We start from the raw sequence: 23369 nt of genomic DNA, 5'->3' as shown, positions 1-23369 counted from the left end.
AGCAATTTGGAAGAGACACGTGCAGGCCGCAGACAGATGGCTGGCTGGGAAACTCGACTCGATGTTTATCGACTGCCTACCGTCCTTTGACTTCCAACATTCAAACTATTATTGGCAGACATTTGGGCCTTGTCTACACTACGCAGTTTTGCTGGCAAAAGCTGCCTTTTGCCGACAAGACAGGGAGGTGCACGCACTACAAAGCGACTTTTGGGGGCAAAACTCTGCTGTTTTGCCGACAAAATAAAACCCCCTCGACGAGAAAGCTTTTTGCAGCTACGTTACAGTGACAAAGCGCCAGTGTAGCCACTGCTGTTTGTTATGTCCACGTAACTAGCCTCCCCCAGTATCCCACAATGCCCATGTGACCACTCCACTCACCGTTTTGAACCCGGCTCGCCCCGCCCCTTTCAAAGCTCCTGGAAGCGTTGACAGTCCTCAGCGTGGAGAGCTCACAGGGCGGCTGTGGGAGAACTCGGAGGGAATCAGAACCATTCATTTGGAATCCTGCTCCCGGCAGACAGGCAGAGCGGGGTGGCTCTGTGTGAACGTAAAGAGACAGCACACTGACACCCCCCCCGACACACACCCTGTTTCTGTGTCTCCCCCACCACACACATTCCCTGTTACACACTCCCGTACCCCCCCACCCCCCACATACACACACATTTCAGTTGAAAAGCAGCTGGCAATCATAGACGATTAGGGTGGGAAGAGACCTCAGGAGGTCATCTAGTCCAATCCCCTGCTCAAAGCAGGACCAATCCCCAGCTAAATCATCCCAGCCAGGGCTGGTCGATTGGGGGGCAGGCAGGGCACAGAGGGGAGCCGGCCCCAGGGCCCTGGGGGATTGGGGACACACAGGTCACAAAGGGGAGCTGGGCCCTGGGGGATTGGGGACAGGCGGGGTACAGAGGAGAGCTGGCCCCAGGGCCCTGGGAGATTGGGGACAGGCGGGGCCGACTGCACGGGCCCCCACCCCAAGCATAGGTTTGACTGGAATTCGAGCCAGCCGCATGGGAGGCCGAACTAGTGGCTGACCAAGAAATTGGCTAATACTGTGTCAATGCCCTGGAAGGCGCCTTACAAATCCGTCTGCGGAAACGCCCTTTAGAGACGTGTCCCGGCTGCTTGCCTCCCAGCTGGTGTCATGCTGCGTGGTGGTGGGCTGGGGGGGGGGGGGGCAAGCTGCACGGGGGGGGCGCTGAGCGTGGTCCCTTGGTTGCCGGGGGGTTTGCGTTGCCAGGACACACCGCACGTTGGGTCTCCAGCCACTCACCAAGCTTCCGATGGGCAGTGGTGGCTGGTGCGACTTTCCCCGTGCCTGGGATGGCGGGGGGGGGGGGGGGGGGGGGGGGGGGCGGGGACAGAAAGGGCGCACAGGGTCCCACCTGGTGAGACGAGGGCCATGCGGTGGGTGCAAGGGTGGGTTCGGGCCAGAAGTATCGTGGAAGAGAGGTGGGGAATGAGCAGGGAAAATGGCGCCTGGGCGGGGCAGCAAGGCCACTGGCCGGATACTTCCACCCTCGCCTTTCCCCACATCAGCCAAACTAACCCCTCCCCGGCCGTGTCTCTGCCCTCAGCCCGCCTGGCGCAAGGGGCAGAGGGCAGCCGCCACGCATGCGAGGCTTGACGGGGTAGAGCCGTGCCAGCGAGACAGGCCTGGGAGAGCCGAGCCCCCGCAGAACAGGGAATGCATGCAAGCCCCTGGCAGTGGGGAACACACAGGCAGGCTGGGTGCAGGAGCCCTCAGTGACGGGGAGGTGTCCAGCCCTCCATCTGCAGGAGGCCTGGGATCTCTCCCCCATTCAGAGCTAATGGGGCTGTTGGGTTTGGGGATGAGCCTGCGCTGCACGGTGGCTGATCGTTCCCAAAGCCAACACAGCTTCTGTTTCCTAGTGGAGGTCCAGCACCCCCATCCCTGGGAAGGGGAGCAGCCCAGGTGAGTGACTCCCACTCGCCCAGGGGTGCAGGGCCAGGCTCCCTGGAGAGAACGGCCCCGTGTGCCTGCAGTGTGAGCTCTATGCCAGCACCAGGCTGGAGGCCCCCAGTCCCTCTCCCAACATGGCTACACCGCCGCCTAGCTTTTCCAGGGGGCCCAGCCTGCTCCCCATCAGACTGCGTGGCCGGGCCTTCCCTCTCAACCCATCCCAGGGCCCTTTAGAACGAATGTTTTTGGGTGTTTGCCAAGAAACCAAGTAAGCTGGAGGCTCTGCAGAAAACCCTCCTCCACCCCTACCTTTGGTATCACTCTTAACGTTGTCTGCGGTGTCGACGTAGCCGTGGTGGGCCCAGGATCTTAGCGCGAAAGGTGTGGGCCTGGCCATTGTCGGAATCACGCAGGCACGTGCATTGCTGGGATACAAGGCTGTATCCACACTAGCCTTGTTCCCAGGCAGCCACCTGGCTCAGGTACGCGCCAGCAGCCACATCGCCCCAGCTGGAGCAGCAAGAGCCGTCCGGCTCTGGGAGTACACTTCCGGCAGGGAGCGCTGGCCCTCCCTCCAGGGTCTCTGCACAATCCACGCTCCCTAGCTCTGCCCCTCCGCAGCGGGATGCCCGGGCCCCCTGGCGGCCCAGCCAAGCCCGCATTAGCAAAGCTGCCCAATGCGGGAGTGTGAAGGGGCAGCAGGATCGCACACGCTCTACCTGGAGCTCAGACAGAAACACCGCCCGAGACAGGATAGTCGGAGCCAGTGGTCACAGCTCAATGCTTGAGATGCACATGGAGGGAGGGGAGAATGAGGCTGCAGGGCTCCAGGGTCCCCCTGGGGTCTCTGTTCCCAGAATGACCATGAATGCAGAGCAGAGGGTGGGCCCACCACCCCCTAGCACTGCCAGCTCTAACCAGCACAGGCCCCTGTCCCTACGGGGAAGAGGTGGCCCCAAATCAGTGGCCCAGGGAGACAGAGGAGGGCAGCGGGATCGCTGGAGCACAAGCCAGAGGGACAGGAACATCTAGAGCAGGGGTTGGCACCTTTCAGAAGTGGTGTGCCGAGTCTTCATTTATTCACTCTAATGTAAGGTTTCGCGTGCCAGTGATACATTTTAACGTTTTTAGAAGGTCTCTTTCTATAACTCTATAATATAGAACTAAACTATTGTTGTATGTAAAGTAAATAAGGTTTTTAAAATGTTTAAGAAACTTCATTTAAAATTAAATTAAAATGCAGAAGCCCCAGACCGGTGGCCAGGACCCGGGCATTGTGAGTGCCACTGAAAATCAGCTCGCATGCTGCCTTTGGTTGCCTACCCCGATCTAGAGTGAGCGGGTGCATGACATAGGCCAAGGGCAGATTCCTGCTGAGAAGTTGTTTCTTTCCCACACGAGCCAGGGGCGGGGTGGGGATTCTTTGCCGTAGCCTGACAAGTTCCCAGCTACTGTCCAACTGGACAGAGGCCAGCTCGGCCTATGGCTCAGAGCCCGCAGCATGGTCCAGGGCCTGGAGACGGGTTTTCTCCTCATTCCACCACTAACCCCCTGGAGGACCGTGGCCAAGCCACTGCCTCTCCGTAAAACGAAGCACCTTCGTGAAGCAACAGGGCCACGCCCGGTTGCTCTGATGGACGGGCTGGGCTCTTCTGGGGGGACCCCCCCAGCCCCACAGGAGGACACGGAGGCTGGTGCTAGAAGAAAAGCCGTTTATTTCATAAACGGAAGTTGTATCTGTAGGGTTTTTCTTTTCCAGAAAGATAAAGCATAATCTGTGAACAATGACAGCTTCTGCACATATATATATATATATTTATACTATCTATACAGCCTTCCCGCACGACCCCCCCTTCACGCCAGAGAAGGCCACAGCTCCAATGGTAAATGAGCAAAAATGCAGTTACAGACAACGCGCCCCTCCAGGCCCAAAACACACACAGCCGGGCTGGGCCGGGGTGGCTGCGTCAAGCCCCCAGGCAGCTCCGGGGGGCACTTTGGCTCCAGTTTGGACACTCAGTTTGAGAACCGTCCCCATCTCCCCCTGCTGCCGTGTGCACTGCCCTGCCGGGCCTGCCCCCATTCTGGAAGATGCAGTGCAGCGGATGGGAGCGGCCCTGCACTGTGAAATTCTCACTCACCGAGTGTGACCGGCGAGTTCACCCAGGGCCAGAGGCAGCACATTACTTCCAGAGGCACTGCTGGCACCAGGAGTCCGCGTGTGGGATCCACCCCCGGGCTGGGAGATGCTATTTCCTGGCGTGCCGGGCTGAGACGGCAGGAGCCAGGCAGGTGGGAATGCTATTACTGGGGAAGGGATGGGGCACTGCACACAGCACATCCCTTCACACCCCCAACTGGGCCTGTCCACCCTCCCCAGGGGCCAGGCCTTCAAGGAAACAGCTGCCCCCATTGCAGGCTGCCAGCTGCTGCTCTGCTGAGATCCACTGGGGCCAGCTGTATGCTGGAGGGTACGTGCTGGAAAAGGAGCAGAGGTAACAGGTAGTCCCCTCTTGCCAGGGCTGGTAAGGGCATTGGGACCTGGGCCCAGGGACAGTGGCCAAGCAAGTTCAACAGAGTCATGGAGCAACCAGCCCTAAAAGGAAACTTCCCTTTATTGGAAACTAGCGAACAGCCCCTGCTGGTGTTTGGGGGCCCCCGAGCATGGCTGGGGCAGAGCAGGGAGTGGTGGTGTGTGCAGAGCTGGCTGGCAGAGGAGAGGTGGCGTCACGTTAGGCTCTAAGATGGGCCCCTGTGCTGCTGAGCCCCCTCTAGTCATAAGCTTCATCCTCGTCGTCAAAGAAGAAGGAATCGCGCTCTAGATTCTCCGATTCATCGTCATAGGAAAAGTTGTCGTCATCAAGGTCTTCATCATCATACTCCTCCTGCCACTCCGGGACGTACTCCTCATCTTCCTCCTCCTCCTCCTCTTTGGCCCCCTCGTCTGTGTCAGGGGAGTCGGACGCCCCATCGAACTTCAGCCTGCGCAGAAGCAATGAAGAGAGTGGGCGCACGCCAAGCGTTTCCTGCCCGAGCCGAGCCTCAGGCAGGCGGGCAGGTCCGGGATGCAGACCTGAGCTCAGAGACGGGCCTGGCGTCCTTCCCCTCCACCCACACTCGTGGGCCATCGGGGCACTGTCTGGCTCCCCAGCCCGAGAAGCGCCGCAGTCAGAGGCTGCAGTGTCCCCTAGGAGTCGGGTGATCGGGGCCCTCTGCATTGGGACAGCCTGTCTCCTGCCAGGCCTGATGGAGCCACCAATCACAAAGTCTGACACACCAGCTCTGCCAATGGCTAGAGCCCAGGCCTCTGGAAAGAATTCAAAACCCCGCCCTCAGAAAGTGGGGAGATCCACTCTGGTTGCCTTTCCCTTAGCCCACAGATCCACCAGCGTGGCTCCCTAGGCCCACAGCAATGAGCAGACCTGGCTGCCAGTTTCCGGGCTCTGACATCAGGGCCAGCAGTAGGCAGGGGTGAAAACTGGCCCCCTGCCTCTGGTGATCTCCTGATCCCTACTAGCTAGAGACTGTCCAGCCCTGAGCAGGAGGTTTCCCATCCCCTCCATCAGCTACGATCGCTCTCCTCTTGTTAGCCACAGAAAGTGGCCATTCCCCTGCTGACCCCTGCTACGTTTCTGGTCTCAGCCAGCCGATGGCAGTAAGTCTGCAGTGTGATCACCGCTGACAGAGGCTTTCCTTTCACCCGCTGTGAAGGATTTGAATTTCCCTTGTTCTCACGCTAGGAGACAGGGAGAACTGAGGCACCTCATCTGCTTTCCCTGCCCCAGTCTTCATGTCATAGACTTTTACCATCTCCCCTTCGGTCTCATCTCTAAAGTAAACAGTCCTGATCTTTTCGGTCTGTCTTCACAGGAGAGCTTTGCAGGCCCCTGGCCGTCCGCGTCGCCCTTCTCTGCCCCCCTCTAGCTCTGCACTATCCTGGGTGAGATGGGGTGACCAGCACTGCGCGCAGTCTCCAGAGGAGGACACCCCAGGGATTTCTCTAGTGGCATTGCCATTTATTCACCTTCCCATTCTTTAGGGGTTGCTTTGCTCACAGCTGCACACTGGCTGCAGGGTCCCTCTCCCACGGCGACAGTGGACACCCAGGAAGGTGTGGGAGCCCTGAGCTGGTGTCACGAACACTTCGGCATCCAGTTGGAAACGGCGGCATCCTGCTCCTCCCCTCCCTCCCCGCCCCAGTGTCCCCCGAGAAGGAAACTCACTCTTTGTAAGGTGGGGCGGCATTAGGCACATTTGACAACTTCATCTCCCTCTGGTCGGAGCCTGGCCGGGCCTGGAAGCCGACGCGGAAATCCTGCCAGGATGGAACAGTCAGAACAAGAGACTTCACCCCCTGCACGCCCCCACTCACACTCCAGGGCACAGCTTAGGGGACAAAGCCTGCCCTTCCCTCCCACCCCACCCGCCGCATCCCCCCGCTGAAATGGCGAGGCTCCTGCAGCTGGTACCTGAGTGGAGTGCTGCAGGATGGCGAGGAGCCGCTCCTGGATCCTGCGCACCAGCTCCAGGCCAGTGTTAAAATGCTCGACTTTGAACAGCCGAATGGAGGAGGCCAGGTCTTGACACTGCAGCAGAGTCTCCTCTGGAACACAAGAGAGGCAGTGTTACACAGCAGCCCTGCTCGGGGACCTGGCACCAGAGGCGAGAGCGGATGCCCCAAGTGAACGGGGCCACACACACACACACACACACACACGCGCGCGCGCCGCCGTCACAGCGCACTCTAGGTGGCCTGCTGGCAGCCGCCTTCCTTCTGGCAGGGCTGGGGCGGAGGGAGTGATGGAGACTCCCTCTTGCTCTGCCTTGGCTTGCCAGCAGCCAGATCAGATTCCCAAGTTCCAAGGCCAGAAGGAACCACTGTAATGGAGTCTGACCTCCTGTATAGCACAGGGCACAGAACTTCCCTGCACGAACTCCTGTTTGAGCTGGAGCAGCTCCCTTAGAAACCCAGCCAACCACGGGTTACAGGTGAACACTGATGGAGACTCCAGGACAACCCTCGGTAAATTGTCCCAGTGGTGAAAAATCTGTATCTGATTCCTTTGGACTGGATCCAAGCGGATAAGCTAAGCAGAACCAGGCCAGAGCAGCTCCTGGATGGGACACCTCCAACCCAATACCAGGACAGAGCTAAGGAGTCGGTGAGCACACCTCCCTCACTGCGCAGCCGCCCGCCCGCCCCCAGGCCGCAGCACCATCCCCTCACCCAGAAGGATCTGCAGAGCATTGGTGTGTAGCTCCAGGTTCTCCGTCTGCTGCTCCATGACATCCATTTTCTCGGTGTCCTGGTTGTAGTAGCTGTAGACAGCGGAGTAAGCCAGCACCTGGAACAGCAGAGAGCCGGCTGTCAGCGCCCAGGGCCAGCACGGACAGAACAGCCAGGGGCTCTAAGCTGGAAGTTCATTTCTGACTTCACCTGGCACTAATGGGAGCACCCTGACCCCACCAACTGCTGCAGCCCGCTGGATGGGCTTTGGCGGTCCCCGCTCTGACTCGGGGGTAGCCATCCAACGGCAAAGTGTGGGCAGCACGTGAACTGGCACCACAGAGTGAGCAAACAGCGGTCAGGGATGGCACAAACGGCACCGAGCAAGGCACGTGTACAGGCTCGCAGGGAAGCCCAAACTAGACGTGAGCACGGTCACGAGATTCATGGGCACGCCGAGTTAAATCAAGGCAGGAACTAGCCAAGGTGAGAGTGTAAGAAAACAGCCTAGCAGCAGACAGGCGAGGGCAAGGGGGCTCCATAGGGTTACACAGCATCTCAGCACAAACACGTTCCCACAGGCATTCCCCATCGCAAACGCCTCTTGCCGGTTCCACAGACGTCCCCAGGAGAACCCCATCAGTGGTCCTCCTTAAGCCCCGAGGCCAGGAGAGCTACACGTGTGTGACACGCAGAAGTTGGTTTCTATGGTGGCTGCACACGCTACAGCGATGTCAGAGGGACGGGAACTGGGAACAGAACAGACTGATAGAAGGGCCTGAACGGCACCTGAAACCTCAGACCCATTGGTAGCCAAGCCAGATGGAGAGTAACAACAGCATGAGCCCTCGTATTCACACACAGCTCACATCATCCAAAGCCAGTTCCCTAACGGCGGCCGTGCTTTCCTCTCTGACAGGAGGTGGCTGCAGGTGCCATCGAGACAGCGAGCTGCAGAGCCGGAAAGCTCTGGACCTATCTAGCTAAGAAGAGCAGGAGCTCTGTAGAGCTCCTCCACCCACAGAGGATGCTGGATCAAAGCCCTGGCTCTTCCAGGACGTTTATGGTTTACTAGGAGTGATGGAAAGTGTCCATGTCAGGCAGCCAGGTTTCCAATCCCCTCTCTCCAGCATTACACTACCCTTTATGACTTTTAGGTTTGAAAGTTCTGGGCATTTCCTAGGCCCAGGGAGCACTGCCCAGATGCCGACTCTGTTCAGCCAGTCTCAGGGGTGCATTCCTTTCCGTGGTTCACCGACCAATTAAATGATTATCAAAGGAGGCTGCTTTTCAACCACTGGCCAGGAGACGGGGCCAGAAGGAGCCACCCTTGGATTGTTATGCATAGATAACAAATGACAGCGTGAAGCAGGGTTCATTATACTCAAGGGTGCTGTTAAGGTCCTGAGAGAAGAACTGAAGACAGGCACAGTAGCAGGGAGAGGAAGAACAGGACCATTAGTGGCAGATACACTCAGCTGTCATTTACACGCGACAGACAAAACAAAACAAGTTTGGACAATGTGATGCTACCCAAGGGCTCAGGTGCCAAGCAAAACCCCCGGGTAAACTGCCTTTGCTATCAGGAAAGCACGAACACAGACACGTTAGCCAGCTTAGACCTGCGGGAAATAGCTAACGCAGCTAACCACCCATTGAAATATTTCTGAAAAGCCATGCAGAACGTGCGTGGCGTCAGGCGAGTGCAGAAAACAAAGGAGGTACCGACTTTCAGAGCAGGATCAGAAGTAAACAGAAGAGCTGCCACAGGGCCCGTTATCTTTCCTGAGAGCTCAGAGCGGAGATGCACAAAGGTGTTCTTTACTTCTGGGGGAATGCTGCGCTACTGTGCGTGTGCATAATTAATAAGCCCTGCATATTTTAAAATTTTTGCACAGAAAAAAGCATCTGCCAAAATGTTGCCGCAGTACTGCCTTTTGCCCACCAGAGGGTGCTGTGGCAATTGAACAAAGCAGCAGCTCCCCGCCAGCAAGGGAAGAGAAAGAGCCCGCCTTCTTCGCAGTGGGCCAGGTTAGGAGACGGGCCATGGGGAGACAATGTGGGGTATTGGGGGGGTCAGACAGGGGCTCATAAGGGCTAGTGGAGGAGGACAGACTGGGGCAGGGACTGAATGGGAGTGGAGGTGCAGGGCCACATGGTGATGGGGGAGGGGTGCAGAGCTACATAGGGATAGGGGGTGGCTGGGTGGGGGCACAGACACATGGGGACAGAGTGCAGAGCTACATAGAGCCAGGGGTGGCTGGGTGCGAGAACAGAGACACACGGGGACGGGGGAGGGGGTGCATAGCCACATGAGGAGGGGGGAGTGGGTGTCTGAGTGGGGGTGGAGGGACACATGGGGGTGCAGGAACACATGGGGACAGGAACAGATGTGCCTGACTGAACAGGAAAGGCTAGGGTTCAGCCAGGGTCTGCATGGGGGAAGCTCCCTAACAATCCCTCCTTGCCCTCCAAAAAATCTTGTTCCATACTTTTCCCACCCATACCCAACAACCCTCCAAGTTCATACCCAGGGAAGTTCCATCATTTGGGAAATTTCAATGTGAACAGGGCAAAGCCCTGGTGAAGGCTATTAGGTATACCCCGGCACTGACACTGGGCATGGACGAGGTAATTTAATAGGATTTTCCCCTCTCCAGTGTCTATGGCAGGTCAGCCTGGTCTAGTAGTTAAGACACCAACCAGGACTCGGGAGACCTGAGTTCTAGTCCCAGCCCTGCTGCATGACCCTGGACCAATGACTCCCCTTTCTGTGCCTCCATTCCCCCTCCAAGCCTGTGTCCATCTTAGCTATTTGGCCTGCAAGCTCTTTGGGGCGTGGACCCTCTCTTAGTGCCCGCTTGTACAGTGCCCAGCACCACGGGCTCCCTGAGCACTGCTGCGATACCTCAAAATAAAGTCGATCAGTCTCCTGCTCCTCACGCATTTACCTTCCGGGCCTGTTCCAGGACTTTGCAGGCATCCACAACAAAGGTCAAGGTTCGAATCTGCGGCACCTCGCTGATGGCAGAAACTCGGTTTCTTAGGTTCATAGCGAATTCCTACAACCACCAAGAGCAAAGTCATCTCCCGGCTTCACCCTCCACCGGCTTCCAGATCACTCCCCCAGCCAGAAGGGATCAGTCGCCCCCTCCTCCCCACCTCTTCTTTACGAAGGACTGAGCTCCCAGGTTCAGGGAGGTTTCTGCCTCGTCCCTCTTACGATCACACCGCCAGCCCAGCTATTCTGTTCGGTGAGCTGGGCTGAGTGATGCGGAGTCTGCTCAATGCAAAGAGCTTGTGACCGATTGTGCCTTCCTGAGACCGAGGTGCCTCCAGCGACACCACCCGTCTCTCCATCTCGCCTACCACGATGGAATCTGCACCTAGAATTGCTGGGGAATGCCTGGCTGACCATCTGTGCAAACTGATCCCGCCCCTCATAGCTGGTGAAGTCTAACGAAGAGCTAATGCCCCATGAGCTTACACAGTGCTCCGTGGCAGGCAGCTACCAGGCCAATCCTTTCCTTTTTCTTGGCAAGGTCTTCGAGGAGCAGTGGCAGCAAAGTTTCAGCAGCTTCTGTCCCCTACCAGTGGCCTCCACAGAAGTCTATAAGTCCGTACTGGACCTGACTTGTTCTCTGCCACCCCATCAGCCTCATCCCCACGTTCCCAATCAGAATCGGCAGAGAGGAACATACTGCGAAAGAATTTTAATCACATGCCACGGGGGAGGGGGACACGCTCCCAGTCCTCAACTCCAGCCACACTGGATTCTGAATCGCCTGCCGTGGGCACCTGGGGTTAGGAGGCAGGGCCTGTGCCCGGAGTGTGGGAGGAGGAGCCCTTACCCTCGCTTGATGATGGAAAGTGCACCTCTCATTGTAGTCCTGGAAACGCTTCTCCTGCCGAGCTGCTTTGCTCACCTGCAGGAAAAGGCAGCAGTTACCCGGAGTGGCACATCTCTCCATGGGGGGGTCAACACAAGAGGGCCACAACATGCATGGCCCACAACCACCAAATGCCACAGGCTTAGCACCAGAGGAGATCCCGAGAGTCCCAAAGTCTGTCCTCACCCCAAGGAGTATCCAAACCGCTTGCATGCAGCAAACACTCACCATGGCAGAACAATTGTAATAATCCTTGTGCGTTGGCTTCCAGGGCTTGAGACAACGCCAGCAAAATCCATGGTTGCATTTGGCACAGGTCATACTGCACAGGAAGAAGAGAGAAGGGGAGCTGGAGTTGGCCTGATGCAAGGTGCAGTAGCAAACAGTCCCAATCCCTGCAGACACCCGCCCGGTCCCTGGGCATTGGAATGTGGCTGCAGTGCTGGCGTATGGGGGCGGCTGAGTCTCACGTGTTCAGCTCTGCACGCTTCCCTCACACACAAACCACTATTTTTATTCTATCACAGTTGCTCAGAGGCCCCAGGGTGCTGTAGAAAAATAGAGACAGACCCTGTCCCAAAGAGTTTACAGTTTAGACTGAAGCGAAAGAGTGTAACGAATAAGCATGAGCAGCGGAGGGGAAGGAGGACAAGGAATTGGAAGATTTCTTAATGATAATCTCCTTTCTGCTACCAGTGTCTCTCACAACTCCACGACACTTCGGCTGCTCCTCTCTGCGCTGTTGTTCACAGAGGCTGTCCAAAGTTGCAGCGTCACAAGCACTGGCCACCCCCCTGCTCTTGCTTGCTGCCAGATGAGTCATTCCAAAGCTGTACAGAACTTGTAGAAAGAGATCTACAACTTCCATGGGAGCCCAGCAGCTCTAGAGAACCGGCATACGGCCCGCATCGTAACAATCCAGCACAAAGAAAATACCAGACCCTTTGGCATAACGTCCTGCAGGGTGGGTAGAACTGTGAGATGCTGCCAGCAGAAAGGATGTTATCTGTTTAAAAAAAAAAAAATAATCTTCCATTCTGCAGCCCAGCGTCTCCCACAATTCTGAGACGTCAGGGAAGTGGCAAGCAGTAAACGGAGGTTGGGAGGGGAAGGTAAGAAATCCAGCAATGAGACAGAAGAGGGGAAAAAAACGGGGACAACCCTTTTTTGTAAGAATTGCTCAAAGGTCAACATCATTTTTGGGCCACCGCCTGCAGCTCCTGCCTGCCGAAGGAAGCCTCTGCTGAGGACAGAAAGTCCACCTTCTTGTGACTGATGAAGGTGCTGGCTGGCAATCAGGTGGCTGCTCTGCAGATGTTCAATGTGGAATATCTCGTTCGTTCCATCCACGAGGCAGCTAGAGCTCTCATGGAATGCACGGACACCCTCCAGAGCCGGGTTTCTGATACCTTGTAGGCCTCAACGATACAGAGCCGAAGCCACCTAGCCATGGACGACTTGGAAACTTGACATTTAGGCTGGAAGGACACAAACAGGGCACCTGACCTCGTTGTGGATTCTATGCGCTTGATGTAGATTTCCACCACTTTCCTGAGCTCTGGGATGTGCCATTCCTTTACCAGATCTTGCGGCTTCAGACAGAATGAAGGATGGACGGCTTCTTGGGAACACCGAAAGGGAGAATTTACTTCATGAAGAAAGGACTCTAGTTCTCAGCACCACCCTGTTTCCTGCACAGACAATAACGCCAGCTCTGATACCCATCTAGCAGATGTGATAGCGACAAGAAAACAGATTTTTATGGACACTGAAGTCAGGGGCTTGAAGGGATGATCTGTTCGAGCCTTCAAAACCTGCGACAGATCCCATTTTGGGAAGACTGGCCTGACCGCTCTGAGGAACCTGGAGGTCTAGGGGTTCTCTGCCAAGGATCCCACAGACCCCATAAAAAAAGATGCTCCTGAAAGCAGAAACTTGGTGAGCTGTGGTGCTGGATTGAAGGCCCTTGTCTAGGCCTTCCTGGAGAATGTCCAAAATGGCTGAAATCTCCCGTTTCTTGGGGTCCACCCCATGCTCTTGGCACCAGCCACTGAATCTGGACCAGATGGAGGAGTATGAGGCTCTCTTGGGTGCTAGCAAAATCTGGATGACTCTGGCAGATTGATGGAGCATTGTTAAGGCTTTCTTTTCAATAACCGAGATGTCAGCTAAACCCAGGCTGAAGCCAGAGGAAGGAATGGGCCTTGGGAGACAATATCTGAGTGTGGAAGCAACAGCTTTGCCCACTTAGTCATAGTGGGACTAGGAGCTGATGAGGGTTGTTCTGGGTATTGTTCGGAGTCCAGACCTTTCAGCTCCCTGTTGGTACAATAAGGCTGAAGCCCCAGAGACTCTCTCACGGCGCTCCAGAAGCAAACGCTCAGCATATGCCAGGGAGTGCACTTCCCTCAGACAGACCAGGCTCCCGACACATGCATCAGGCTTCAAGGGCTGGACAAGTAGCATGTCCTCTGAACCCCTCATGGGGCTCAGTTCCAGCCCTCAGTGTGGAACCACAGCAAAGCCACTAAAAGCTACCCTCAGGTCAGGGGACTGGCAGGTTTATTTATCCGGGACGGGTTTTCTGCGCTCTGCCTCAGTTCCTTTGCAGCCACTGCAGAGATGAGGGCTGCATGCCAAGTAGTGTTGGGTGTTGAACGTTCAATGCCACTAAAGAGTGTGCAGCCCAATGGACACTGTAGACTCAAGGGACCAGGGCACCATTCCTGTAAGTGGGAACACACAGCCGCTCAAAGAATAGCTTTGCCCCCTGACCTGGGGCGGAGCTAGAGCATGACTTCTAGAAGACACCCAATCTTGATGGCACGATGCCCAGTGATGGAGAATCCAGCCCTTAGTCCCAAGGGTTAACTACCCGCAAAAAAGGATGCTCATCTCCCATTTGAATGTTTTGCTTTGAGCTTCAACGTCCAGCCACCGGATCTTGTGCTGCCTTCTGCTGAATTCAAGAGCCCTCTAGCATCAGAAATCACCTCTGCAGGCAGGTACGTGTAGTCTCTCTCTTTCGTCCACTAAACCCCGACACACAGACTAAGCTGCTTTCGTCTCTCGTTGGGAGACGAGTTTTCCAGGCCTCCAATAGCTCTGGCAGCTCTTCGGTCAACCTCCTTTTAAAGTGTGGACACCAGAAATGAACAGACAGCTTCCAGGAACGGTCTCAGAAGCACCCTAGTCACATGTGATGCCACCTCCCTACTCCTCCTCCGTGTTCCCGTTTATACACGCAAGGACCCACAGACTTTTTGCCACAACATCACGCTAGGGGCAGGTGTACGGTTCATTTTCTCCATGACCCTCAAGTCCTTCCCAGACTTGCTGCTTTCCAGAAGACAGTCCCCCAGTGCTGTATGGGGATCTACATTCTTCGTTCCTAGATGTAGGGCCCTGAATTAAACAGTTGGGGGTCTATTATGGACTTCTTGACAATCAATCCTGAAACCTAGAGTTTTCCTTATTTGCCCCTACAGCAAAAACACCAAAACTACCTCAAAGAGGCTAGAGAGGGAGGGTGAGTCAGAATTAAGAAACTCATAAAAACATACCCACGCCACACACTAGTTCTATCGCTGTGCTAACAGTTTACACTGAAGCTAGCTCCTAATTAAGGCGCAAACATAAGAAGTGTCCAACGAGTAGGAAGTTGAGAAACCAGAGGAAGTTTCAACTTGCTGGTCTGGTGTGGGAAGGAACCAAGGGAGGCAGGAACATAGCTTACCATGGAGCGCGCCACAGCTCCAGGCAAAGGCCACATGGCCCCAAAGGTCAGAGGGCTCCGTGCTTTGGGCAATGCACAGAGCAGGGATCTGCACTGATAGTACTGAAAGGAGAACACCTGTCGCCCCTGTGCCTAGCAGCGCTGACAATGTCCATGCTCTGCGGGTCAGTTTCTCATTTGGAGCAGAAATCGGTGAGGTGAAGTCGGACGTTTTCTTCGTTTAATTTGTGATGAACACAGAGCTTTGGACAGGGTGGTAAAAAATGGCATGAGCAACTCTATCCTGCAGAACCTCAAAGCACTGCCCTATCCACAGAGGCAGCTCTCTGGGGCCTGGGTCGCTCACGAGTCTCACTGCTTCTCTGTCTCCTCGTCCTCCCTCGGCACTCTGCTTTGCAAACCCCTCTCCCAAGGCCGCTCGCTCAAGATTGCATGGCCGGGACAGGTGATCCTCAGCACTTCAGCTGTCAGACAGGGCGCTTAACCCCTCAACATCCTTCACGGGTGCCATTACTGCATGGCACCTTGCGCTCTTCCCACGGGAAGTTTCATCCTCTCTGCTCAGACATCAGTGACCCCTATTGTATCAGCCACTTGCACCTAGTGCCAGAACACTGCTCTCCTGATCGTTCAGGACAAGCAAGCACAGAATGTGGGTGATCTGGCGCAAGTCACCCGAACAGAACAGTGGCAGAGCTGAGCATCTCCTGTGCTCCAGCATGCAGACCAAGCCATGTCCCAGTTGTAGTGGTGAGGTGGGCAACTGTCCACTGAAAACCAGACCAAGCCCCACCCACTTATATCACGTACAGCACTGCAGAGCCATCGGGGGATTTCATTCTGGCCATCGAGGACCTGGGATCAGCAAAGGGCTCTGCAGATCCCATGAACCAGAGCAGCTCAGCAGTCCAATGGGGTAACAGGACAACAGCACAGACGCTCATCTCCTTGAAGCCAAGCCAGGACCAGCAAAAACAGAAACTCAAGAAATTCATGGAGGATAGGTCCATCAATGGCGATCAGCCAGGATGGGCAGGGATGGTGTCCCCTAGCTGCTGTTTGCTGGAAGCTGGGAATGGGCGACAGGGGACTGATTGCTTGAGGATTCCCTGGTCTGTTCACCCCCTCTAGGGCACCTGGCATGGGCCACTGTCAGTAGACAGGATACTGGGCTAGATGGGCCTTTGGTCTGACCCAGTCTGGCCACTCTTATGTTCTGAAGTGCCCCAGAAACCTGCCTGGATCCCTCCCATCTCCTCCTGGCCCAGCCCCCAAATGAGGAAAGATACTCACTGTAGACAGCCCTCGTTTTTCTCTATCTGAGCCTGGCAGCTGGGGCAGCGCTTAGAGATGAGTTTGGCCAGGTGTTTGCTCTGGGCTTCCACCGTCATCCCTTCATAGTACCCACCGTCATCCATCCACTGGGACATGTGGCTGCAGCTGGCCGGGTAATGAGCCTGCAAGGGACAGAGCATAAGTCACGGGGGAGCGGGAAGGCAGTAGCGAGCCGGCATGACGACAGGCCCGCGGCCGAGCAAACCTCAGCTGTACCTCTGGGAAATTGCAGTTGAAGCAGGATATCCAGCAGCACTTGGAGCAGGCCTCTCCACAGCCGAGTCCCTCCTTACAAAGGACCTGATCGCAGCCCTGGGGGTTGGTGCACCAGGTCAGGTTGGAGCAGCACTCCACGTAGCCTCGCAGGAGAGCTTTCTCGTACTGCAGAGAGAGAAACGAGGGCAGAGGTGCATGAGGAGGAAAATGATCATGTGGCTAAGGCACCAGACTGGGACTCACGAGCTGTGGGTTCAATTCCCACCCTGCCACCAACTCACTGCATGACCACGGGCACATCACTTCCCTCCTCTGTGGCTCAGCCCCCAGCCATAAAATAGGGACAATGATGCTTCCTTTCTCCCACCCTGCATCTGTCGTGTTGGTTTCGATTGTCGTAAGCTTGCCGGGACATCCCTGCCTCGCACTAGGCCCAGCACAAAGGGGCCCAATTTTGGCTGACACTACCGTCCTACAAATAGAAACCAACACGCTCCCTGGCAAAGGCCCTAGGACTGCTGTCGGGACAGCCATGGAGCACACGGCAGTTCTGCTCTCAATCTGCCTCGCTGGGTAGGTTTCTCTGGAGTAAGGGCCATGCAGAATACTCACCAGGGTGCGGACTAGGTTCACAAGGGTGGGAAACGATATAGCCCCGAGGGATCTTGCAACATGCATACACTTACTGCAGATACAGGAGGAGGATTAAGCAGCTGTAGAGACACTGCCTGAGAGGAAAGGGCACCGGGGCTGACTGGAGGATGGAGCGTAACAAAGGCTTTGGTGTAATTCAACAGGGAGGTCAAACCAGCAGAAGATCCCCAAAGAGCTGGCTGGCTCAGGGGAAAGAGCCATGGGTTTCCCCTCTAGGGCAGCCCTGCACAGAAGGAACAGGCTATGGCCATCGGTTAGTGCCCTATGCGACACGTCACCAAAACCATGGGCCAGCTGACGCAGCCTGGCCATCTGAACAGAGGAGCCGGGGTTGAATGAGCCACTCTCACGGCTAGGAAGAGGCACACTGGTGAAGAGCAGAGTGTGCGGAAAACCTGCCATGTCACCGGCCACGCTGGACAGCTTCTGAGACCAGAAGACTTGATTCCCTAGAGCTTTCAAGCCAGCACCAAACACGCCGGAGTTTGTAACGATGCCATCCTGAAGAGAAGCCCTCTGTCTTGAGAACAGGGATGGTCCTGTCAAATTCTCTCAGGGAAAGAAAAAACGGCGATGGCTGAGGGGCTTAGCGAGCTTCTGGCTTTGCCCAGGAGGCAGAACTGGATCCAGCACCGAGAGGACAGTTCCAGGGATGCAGAGAGAACCCAACCCAAAGCACCAAGAAACAGGACAGATGAAAGAAACATTCAGCAGCAGCCACTCTGTACCCATCAGTGCCATAGGCTACGGACGGGACAGACCCATCTGACTGGGGTGGTTGGCTCAGTGCCCAGGCAGAGGGAGGCAGACAGGAATCTGGATACAAAGGCAGAAAAGCAAGTGGCACTTATTGCTGGATACTGTTCTACTTCTGCAAACAAGAAGAGACCCCCTTGTGCGTCAGGGCTGAATGGCTTCTGTTTGACACGCCTAGAGCAAACAAAGTTCCTGCAGGAATATTATTTCCCTTACAGGAACGGTGGCTCTTTCAGATGAACCGAGTACTTCGGCCAGCAGCGTTCGCTGGGGCCATGCCTGTACCCAAGGACCTCACCTCCCTCCACCCCAGGGCATAAAGAGGTAAACTGGCCTTGGTTCCTTCACCAATACAGAATCCTACAGGGTGCAACTCAGTTCAGGAAAGCATCTATTTCCTGCTTTAGACAGTCTCTTGAAAGAGCACTGGCAGAAAAAGGTGGGGACTCTGTTGGTACTGGTTGAATGTCCAGGGATCTAGAGGCCCTCGGAACAGATCGGTACCAAGCAAAGGGGAGTCAGGCATCTCTGTTGCCACAAGGCCTCATGAAAATCTAAACTCCTGCAATACCCAAGTGCTTGGTACCAAGACAGCAGCCTGGGCAGACGTTACTGTGGGACAGGGAGCAGACCGTGCCATAAGCTCTGTGAGCTCCAAGGAGTGTCTGCTAGAGGAGTCTGGTCTACGATGGTACCGACGGCTTGGCTGATTCTACCGGTACCAACATAAGAGTAGTCTTCTCCTTGTCACCTCAAACCCCGATGACCCAGATGATTTCCCAGAGCTGGGACCCTTCCATTCTTTGGGTTTAATGGTGCTCACAGTACCGGAGAAAACTGCAGCCTCGTGGGTGCAGAGTCGGGAACCAGTGGGTGCTGAAGCAGTTGTCTTGATTTGTGATCAGGGTTTCTTTGAGATGGGTTCCCTAGTAGGGAATCTAAGCTCTGTTTCCTAATGTCTTTTTGAGAGGATTCTTGAGTTCCTCTTAGAAGCTCTAGAGGAGCGCTGTGCTGATGTGGTTGACTTGCTCAGAGACTGTGCACAGGTCAGAAGCCATTCGCAGGTGCAATTTAATCTCCTGGTTCTTTCTGTCTCTCAAATTTACAACCAGGCAAAAATTAAATTGGGGGGGGGGGGGCGTGGGGCTCCCCGCGGCAGCAGACACACCAGGAGTGCCCGCCGCTCAGCGGGAGAGCATTCTGGCATGAAAGGCAATGTTTAAAACCCGGAGAGCCGGGCATACCTCCCAGCACTCTAAAGTTCCCCTCACGTCAACCAAAGTCTCCTCTTTTTGCTAGATGCATGTGGCTTTGGGAAAGACACAGGTAAGTGAACTGATAGGTTTATATGAAATCCTGAAACTACCTTAGGAATGAATTTTGGTGTAGTTGTTGCGAGATTTTGTCCTTACAGACTACTGTGTAAGGTGGGTGTGATGCTCTGTACCTCGGGGAAACACCCAGCACCCCCATGTTCATCCTTATAATACGATTATGTGGCATCCAATGCAAAGTTTGTCATGTCATGTATCTTCGGAAGGCTCATGATGCACTGAGCATTGTTATATGTAATGTTATAGGTTGTAATGAGGCTGAAAATGTTTTCCTCATGGCTTAGAACAAGCCCAGGCAAAAATGCTCCAGGAACAGAGGCCCAGGCAAAACTCTTCAAGAGCAAAGAGGTAGTTCACACCTCATCAAGGCAGGTATGGGACAAACCCAGCCCAGCCTCACAGGAACAAAGGACGCTGGCCTACGCAGCAACAAAGGATCTGTTGGACTCTCTAGTGAGTCACCCCCCTTCCCTTGGTCAGTTTGGGACTGCGGTGAGGTAATGCTCACCTGACCCTGAAGGGTGGGGGGCAAAGCCAAGAGGGCAGAAAGGACATGATAAAAGGGAGAGCCGTTTGCTATGCTCTTCTTCTCTCTTCCACCTCCATCTACAGACGCCACACCAAGCAACTGAAGTGCTGATCAAAGGGGAGAGCCTGGCTGAAGGGCAACCAGCCAGCCTGTGGTGAGAAGCATCTAAGTTTGTAAGGACATTGAAAGTGTTAAGATCAGCTTAGAATGCGTTTTGCTTTTATTTCATTTGACCAAATCTGACTTCTTGTGCTTTGACTTATCACTTAAAATCTATATTTTGCAGTTAATAAATTTGTTTGTCTAGTCTACCTGAAGCAGTGGATTTGGTCTGAAGCATGTCAGAGACTCCCCTTGGGATAACAAGCTTGGTACATATCAATTTCTTTGTTAAACTGATGAACTCATATAAGCTTGCAGCAGCCAGTGGGTATAACTGGACACTGCAAGATGGAGGTTCCAAGGGTTGTGTCTGGGACCGGACGTATTGGCTAGTGTCATTCGGTTGCACAATCCAAGCAGCGGCTGGCCAAAAGTGCTCACTCACATAACTGGGAGCAGCTTACATGCCAGAGGCTGTGCGTGAACAGCCCAGGAGTGGGGGTTCTCACAGCAGAGCAGGGTGAGGCTGGCTCCCAGAGTCGAGGACTGGAGTGACCTAGCAGCTCACTGGTCCAGATAACGCCAGGAGAACGTCACAGTGGGTTCTGATGGCAGGAATGGAACTCCTCTGCATACGTTCTACCGCTCTATCCACCAATTTAGAGACGGAAGCACTCGTGCGGTACGCAAACCTACATGCCCAGGGAATGTCGGTTTGGGGGATATACTGAATGAAACCAGGTTTGCAGACATCTCAAGTAAAGCATGGCATGTACGTGCATGAGGCCATGTGTCCCAAGAGCTGCAGACTCTCACACACTGTTGTTTGCAGAGTGGACGTGAGACTCTCAGCTGTAGAGACTATATCCTGGAACCTGTCCATTGGAAGGTAAGCCATGGCAGACGTGTTGTCAAGGCCCACCCCATGAAATGTATTCTCGGTCAAGACTGTAAAATTGATTTTTCTATGTCCAGTTTTGGACCTAGACCAGAAAACAGACAGCTGATAACAAGAAGGCTGTTATGGATACGTGACCTCGATCTTCTGGAACTAGCCAATCATCCAGGTAAGGAAATATCTGAATTCCAAGATGGCACGGATGGGCCACAACCACCTTCGTGCGCTTTGTGAATCCCCACGCGGCTGAGGCTAGACCAAGGGCAGGACCATATACTGGCAGTGCATACTGTGTACTATGAATTGAGAAAAAGCTTCCTGTGGTCCGGCTGTATTGCCACGTGGAAGTTGGTATGCTGCCCTCAACCTGCCGCATGCCTCTCTCCAGGCAAGGGATAACAGAAGCAAGGGTGGTCATCCTGAACTTCGTTTTCTTGACAAATCCGTTGAACACTCAGAAATCCAGAATGGGTCAAAGACCCGCCTCTCTTTCTGGGAATCCAGAAGCAGCAGGAATAGAAACCTCTCCTTCCGTGCAATTAAGGAACTTCCTCTTGCTCCCAATCATAACAAGGACAGTACTCACACTCCCGGAGAGAAAGTCAGCACGGAGAGAAACATCTGGACACCAGTCAAGCCACCAACAGCAGCTGCCTGGATGTCAAAGGAAATCCGAGCAAGAAATGCCTCCCAAAGGGCTAGGTGAGCAGATCCCAAGTCTCCCCCAGCTAAGACTCAAAGAGCCGTACCTTAGACACCCCTCTCTGCTCCTGGCCCAGCGACCCTTGCTTCCCAGGATCTCTCCGCCAGGAACTCCCACAGAAATAGTGCAGAAACTAAAATAGCTCTCTGCAAATCTAGCCATGCCATACTTCCTTGGACAACAGGGACGCAGGCAGGCGTTTGATAATTCTGTAGATGGGGAGGAGGGGAAGGGGTCCCTACCAGGCCACCAGTCATTTCTGGAAGAGGAAGGAAAGCCCAGTTCTGAAAAGATGTTCATGTTGAGACAAGCCTTCCATTGGGAGCCTGACCCTGACTCCTCCCTCTTTGCCAATCAGAAGCCAACCCACCTTGGTTTCGCCTGCTGAGGGCTTTGTCCAAGGGTGGAATGGCTTTCCAAGGTGGAGTGGAGGAAACTGGGCAGAGGGGGTGTCTGAGAATTGGGGGCTCATGTTCGTAACACAGGGACACTCTAGCCACGTACTGTTTGGATTGATGTGCCCTGCGGGAGAGGAGCTGTTTTCATTTCTGCACAGGGAGTGCCATTGTTCTCTCACGGTTGGTTTCTGGTTTGGGTTGGAAGGGGATTAGATGCACAGAGCGACAGGAATGGAGGCAGGGGGGCGCAAAGGGAGGAGGGCACAGAGGGCAGCGCGAAGAGCGTGAGGGAGGGCAGGGAAGCGAACAGCCAGTCGACACAGGGGAGGATTCATTCATTCAAAGGCAACAGGTTTCTCCTGGGTAGCTCTCGGCCCCACCATTCTCCAAGACAGGGAGGGGAAAGGCGGTGGCCTAGAAACAAAGCGCGTTCCCTGACACACCTGCTCAGGGCGGATTAGACATGGCCCCACGCCCAGTGGTGACCTCACCCACCTTGGCAATGACCTCCGGGGAGGAGATGATGGAGCGGATGAAGTCCGTGGTGGGCTGCGCAGGGCAGTCAGGGATGGGACAGGTGCAGTTCTGAACCAGGTTCTGCTCGATGCAAGTCGTCAGATATTTATTCCAGCAGAACTGGGGAGGGGGAACAAGATCAGATCTAGAGAGTACATCTCGTGCCCACCCCAGGGCACAGACCCGCCTGGTGAGCCCCCTCCCTTCGTCAGGGGCCGGCTCCCAGCTTGACAAACTCAGGAATTTGCCTTGCAGGCGGAGTGGCACCAGAATCATCCCAGTTTTCAGGTGTGGCAACGAGCCCAGGAACACAAGGAAGCCAGGGAAAGAGGGGTGACGGTGTGCCCCTGGGACCCTCCCCTGACAGCTGCGTCCTTCCTCCTGAGAGCAGGGCCCTCCCCTCTGTCATAGACGCTGCCAGCCCCCAGGCCCCTCACCTTGCAGCAGTAGTGCATGCAGCAGAGGGTGGGAGGGCTGTCGTCCGTGCACAGCTGGCTCACACACACCGGACAGTGGGTGACGGGACTCGGGGGTGGCTGGGGGTTCTGCACTTGCAGCCCTGAGGAAATCAGCAGCAGCTCGGGGTCCTCGGTGTAGCGCTCGATCAGCAGGTCCACGTTCCACTTGCAGTGAATGAGCAGATGCTGGGCTCTATCAGCTGAGACACTCAGGGTGTCCAGGACCTGCTTCACCGTCTGGTTCATGAGCACCTGCACCTCCTCCTGACTCATGGTGCGCCCCATAGGCAGCAGCAGGGTCTCCATCAGGACCGCCTCTGGACCGACTCCATGGGCATCCAGCCTGGCAGAGAGCAAACGCCCGTCACCCGTCTGGAGAGCTCCCGGTGACGCCCCCCTCCAGCCCCACCTGAGACGCTCCCCTACCTGAACGGGGAGAACTTGCTGCCCTTGTCCTGCCCCCTCAGGCACTCTGTGCTACGGAAAATGACCTGGGCCTGGCCCCGGTGAGGTGTCGTGGGCTCCGTGGAGACGTACTCCAGCAGCTGGGGGTTGTCCTCCTGGCGCCGCACGTAGCCCTGGCTCAGCAGGTGCAGGGTGCAGGACAGCACGTCCGTGCTGCTGCAGCAGAAGCTGAGGAACTTCAGGGCAGGGCCAGACTCCCATTTCTGACAGGCGTCGATCACC

General features: G+C 55.4%; 1 protein-coding gene across 1 annotated transcript in view; it reads right to left on the bottom strand.

The window, feature by feature from the left end:
* Window positions 1-3628: 3628 nt before the first annotated feature.
* Window positions 3629-23369, bottom strand: part of LOC117874151 (cullin-9-like) — a 66351-nt gene continuing 46610 nt past the window's right edge. Inside the window, exons 26-37 of the mRNA XM_034764002.1 lie at window positions 23109-23369; window positions 22662-23025; window positions 22204-22344; window positions 16335-16499; window positions 16077-16240; window positions 11276-11369; window positions 11009-11083; window positions 10109-10219; window positions 7158-7275; window positions 6400-6533; window positions 6154-6245; window positions 3629-4912 (exon numbers count right to left, since the gene is read on the bottom strand). Coding sequence (XP_034619893.1) covers window positions 4702-4912; window positions 6154-6245; window positions 6400-6533; window positions 7158-7275; window positions 10109-10219; window positions 11009-11083; window positions 11276-11369; window positions 16077-16240; window positions 16335-16499; window positions 22204-22344; window positions 22662-23025; window positions 23109-23369 — 1930 coding nt within the window. The 3' untranslated portion in view covers window positions 3629-4701. The remainder of the gene's footprint in view (window positions 4913-6153; window positions 6246-6399; window positions 6534-7157; window positions 7276-10108; window positions 10220-11008; window positions 11084-11275; window positions 11370-16076; window positions 16241-16334; window positions 16500-22203; window positions 22345-22661; window positions 23026-23108) is intronic.

Source organism: Trachemys scripta, chromosome 3, assembly GCF_013100865.1.
Source record: "Trachemys scripta elegans isolate TJP31775 chromosome 3, CAS_Tse_1.0, whole genome shotgun sequence".
NCBI classification, from domain to species: Eukaryota; Metazoa; Chordata; order Testudines; family Emydidae; genus Trachemys; species Trachemys scripta.
This window is presented reverse-complemented; position numbering and strand designations above follow the sequence as displayed.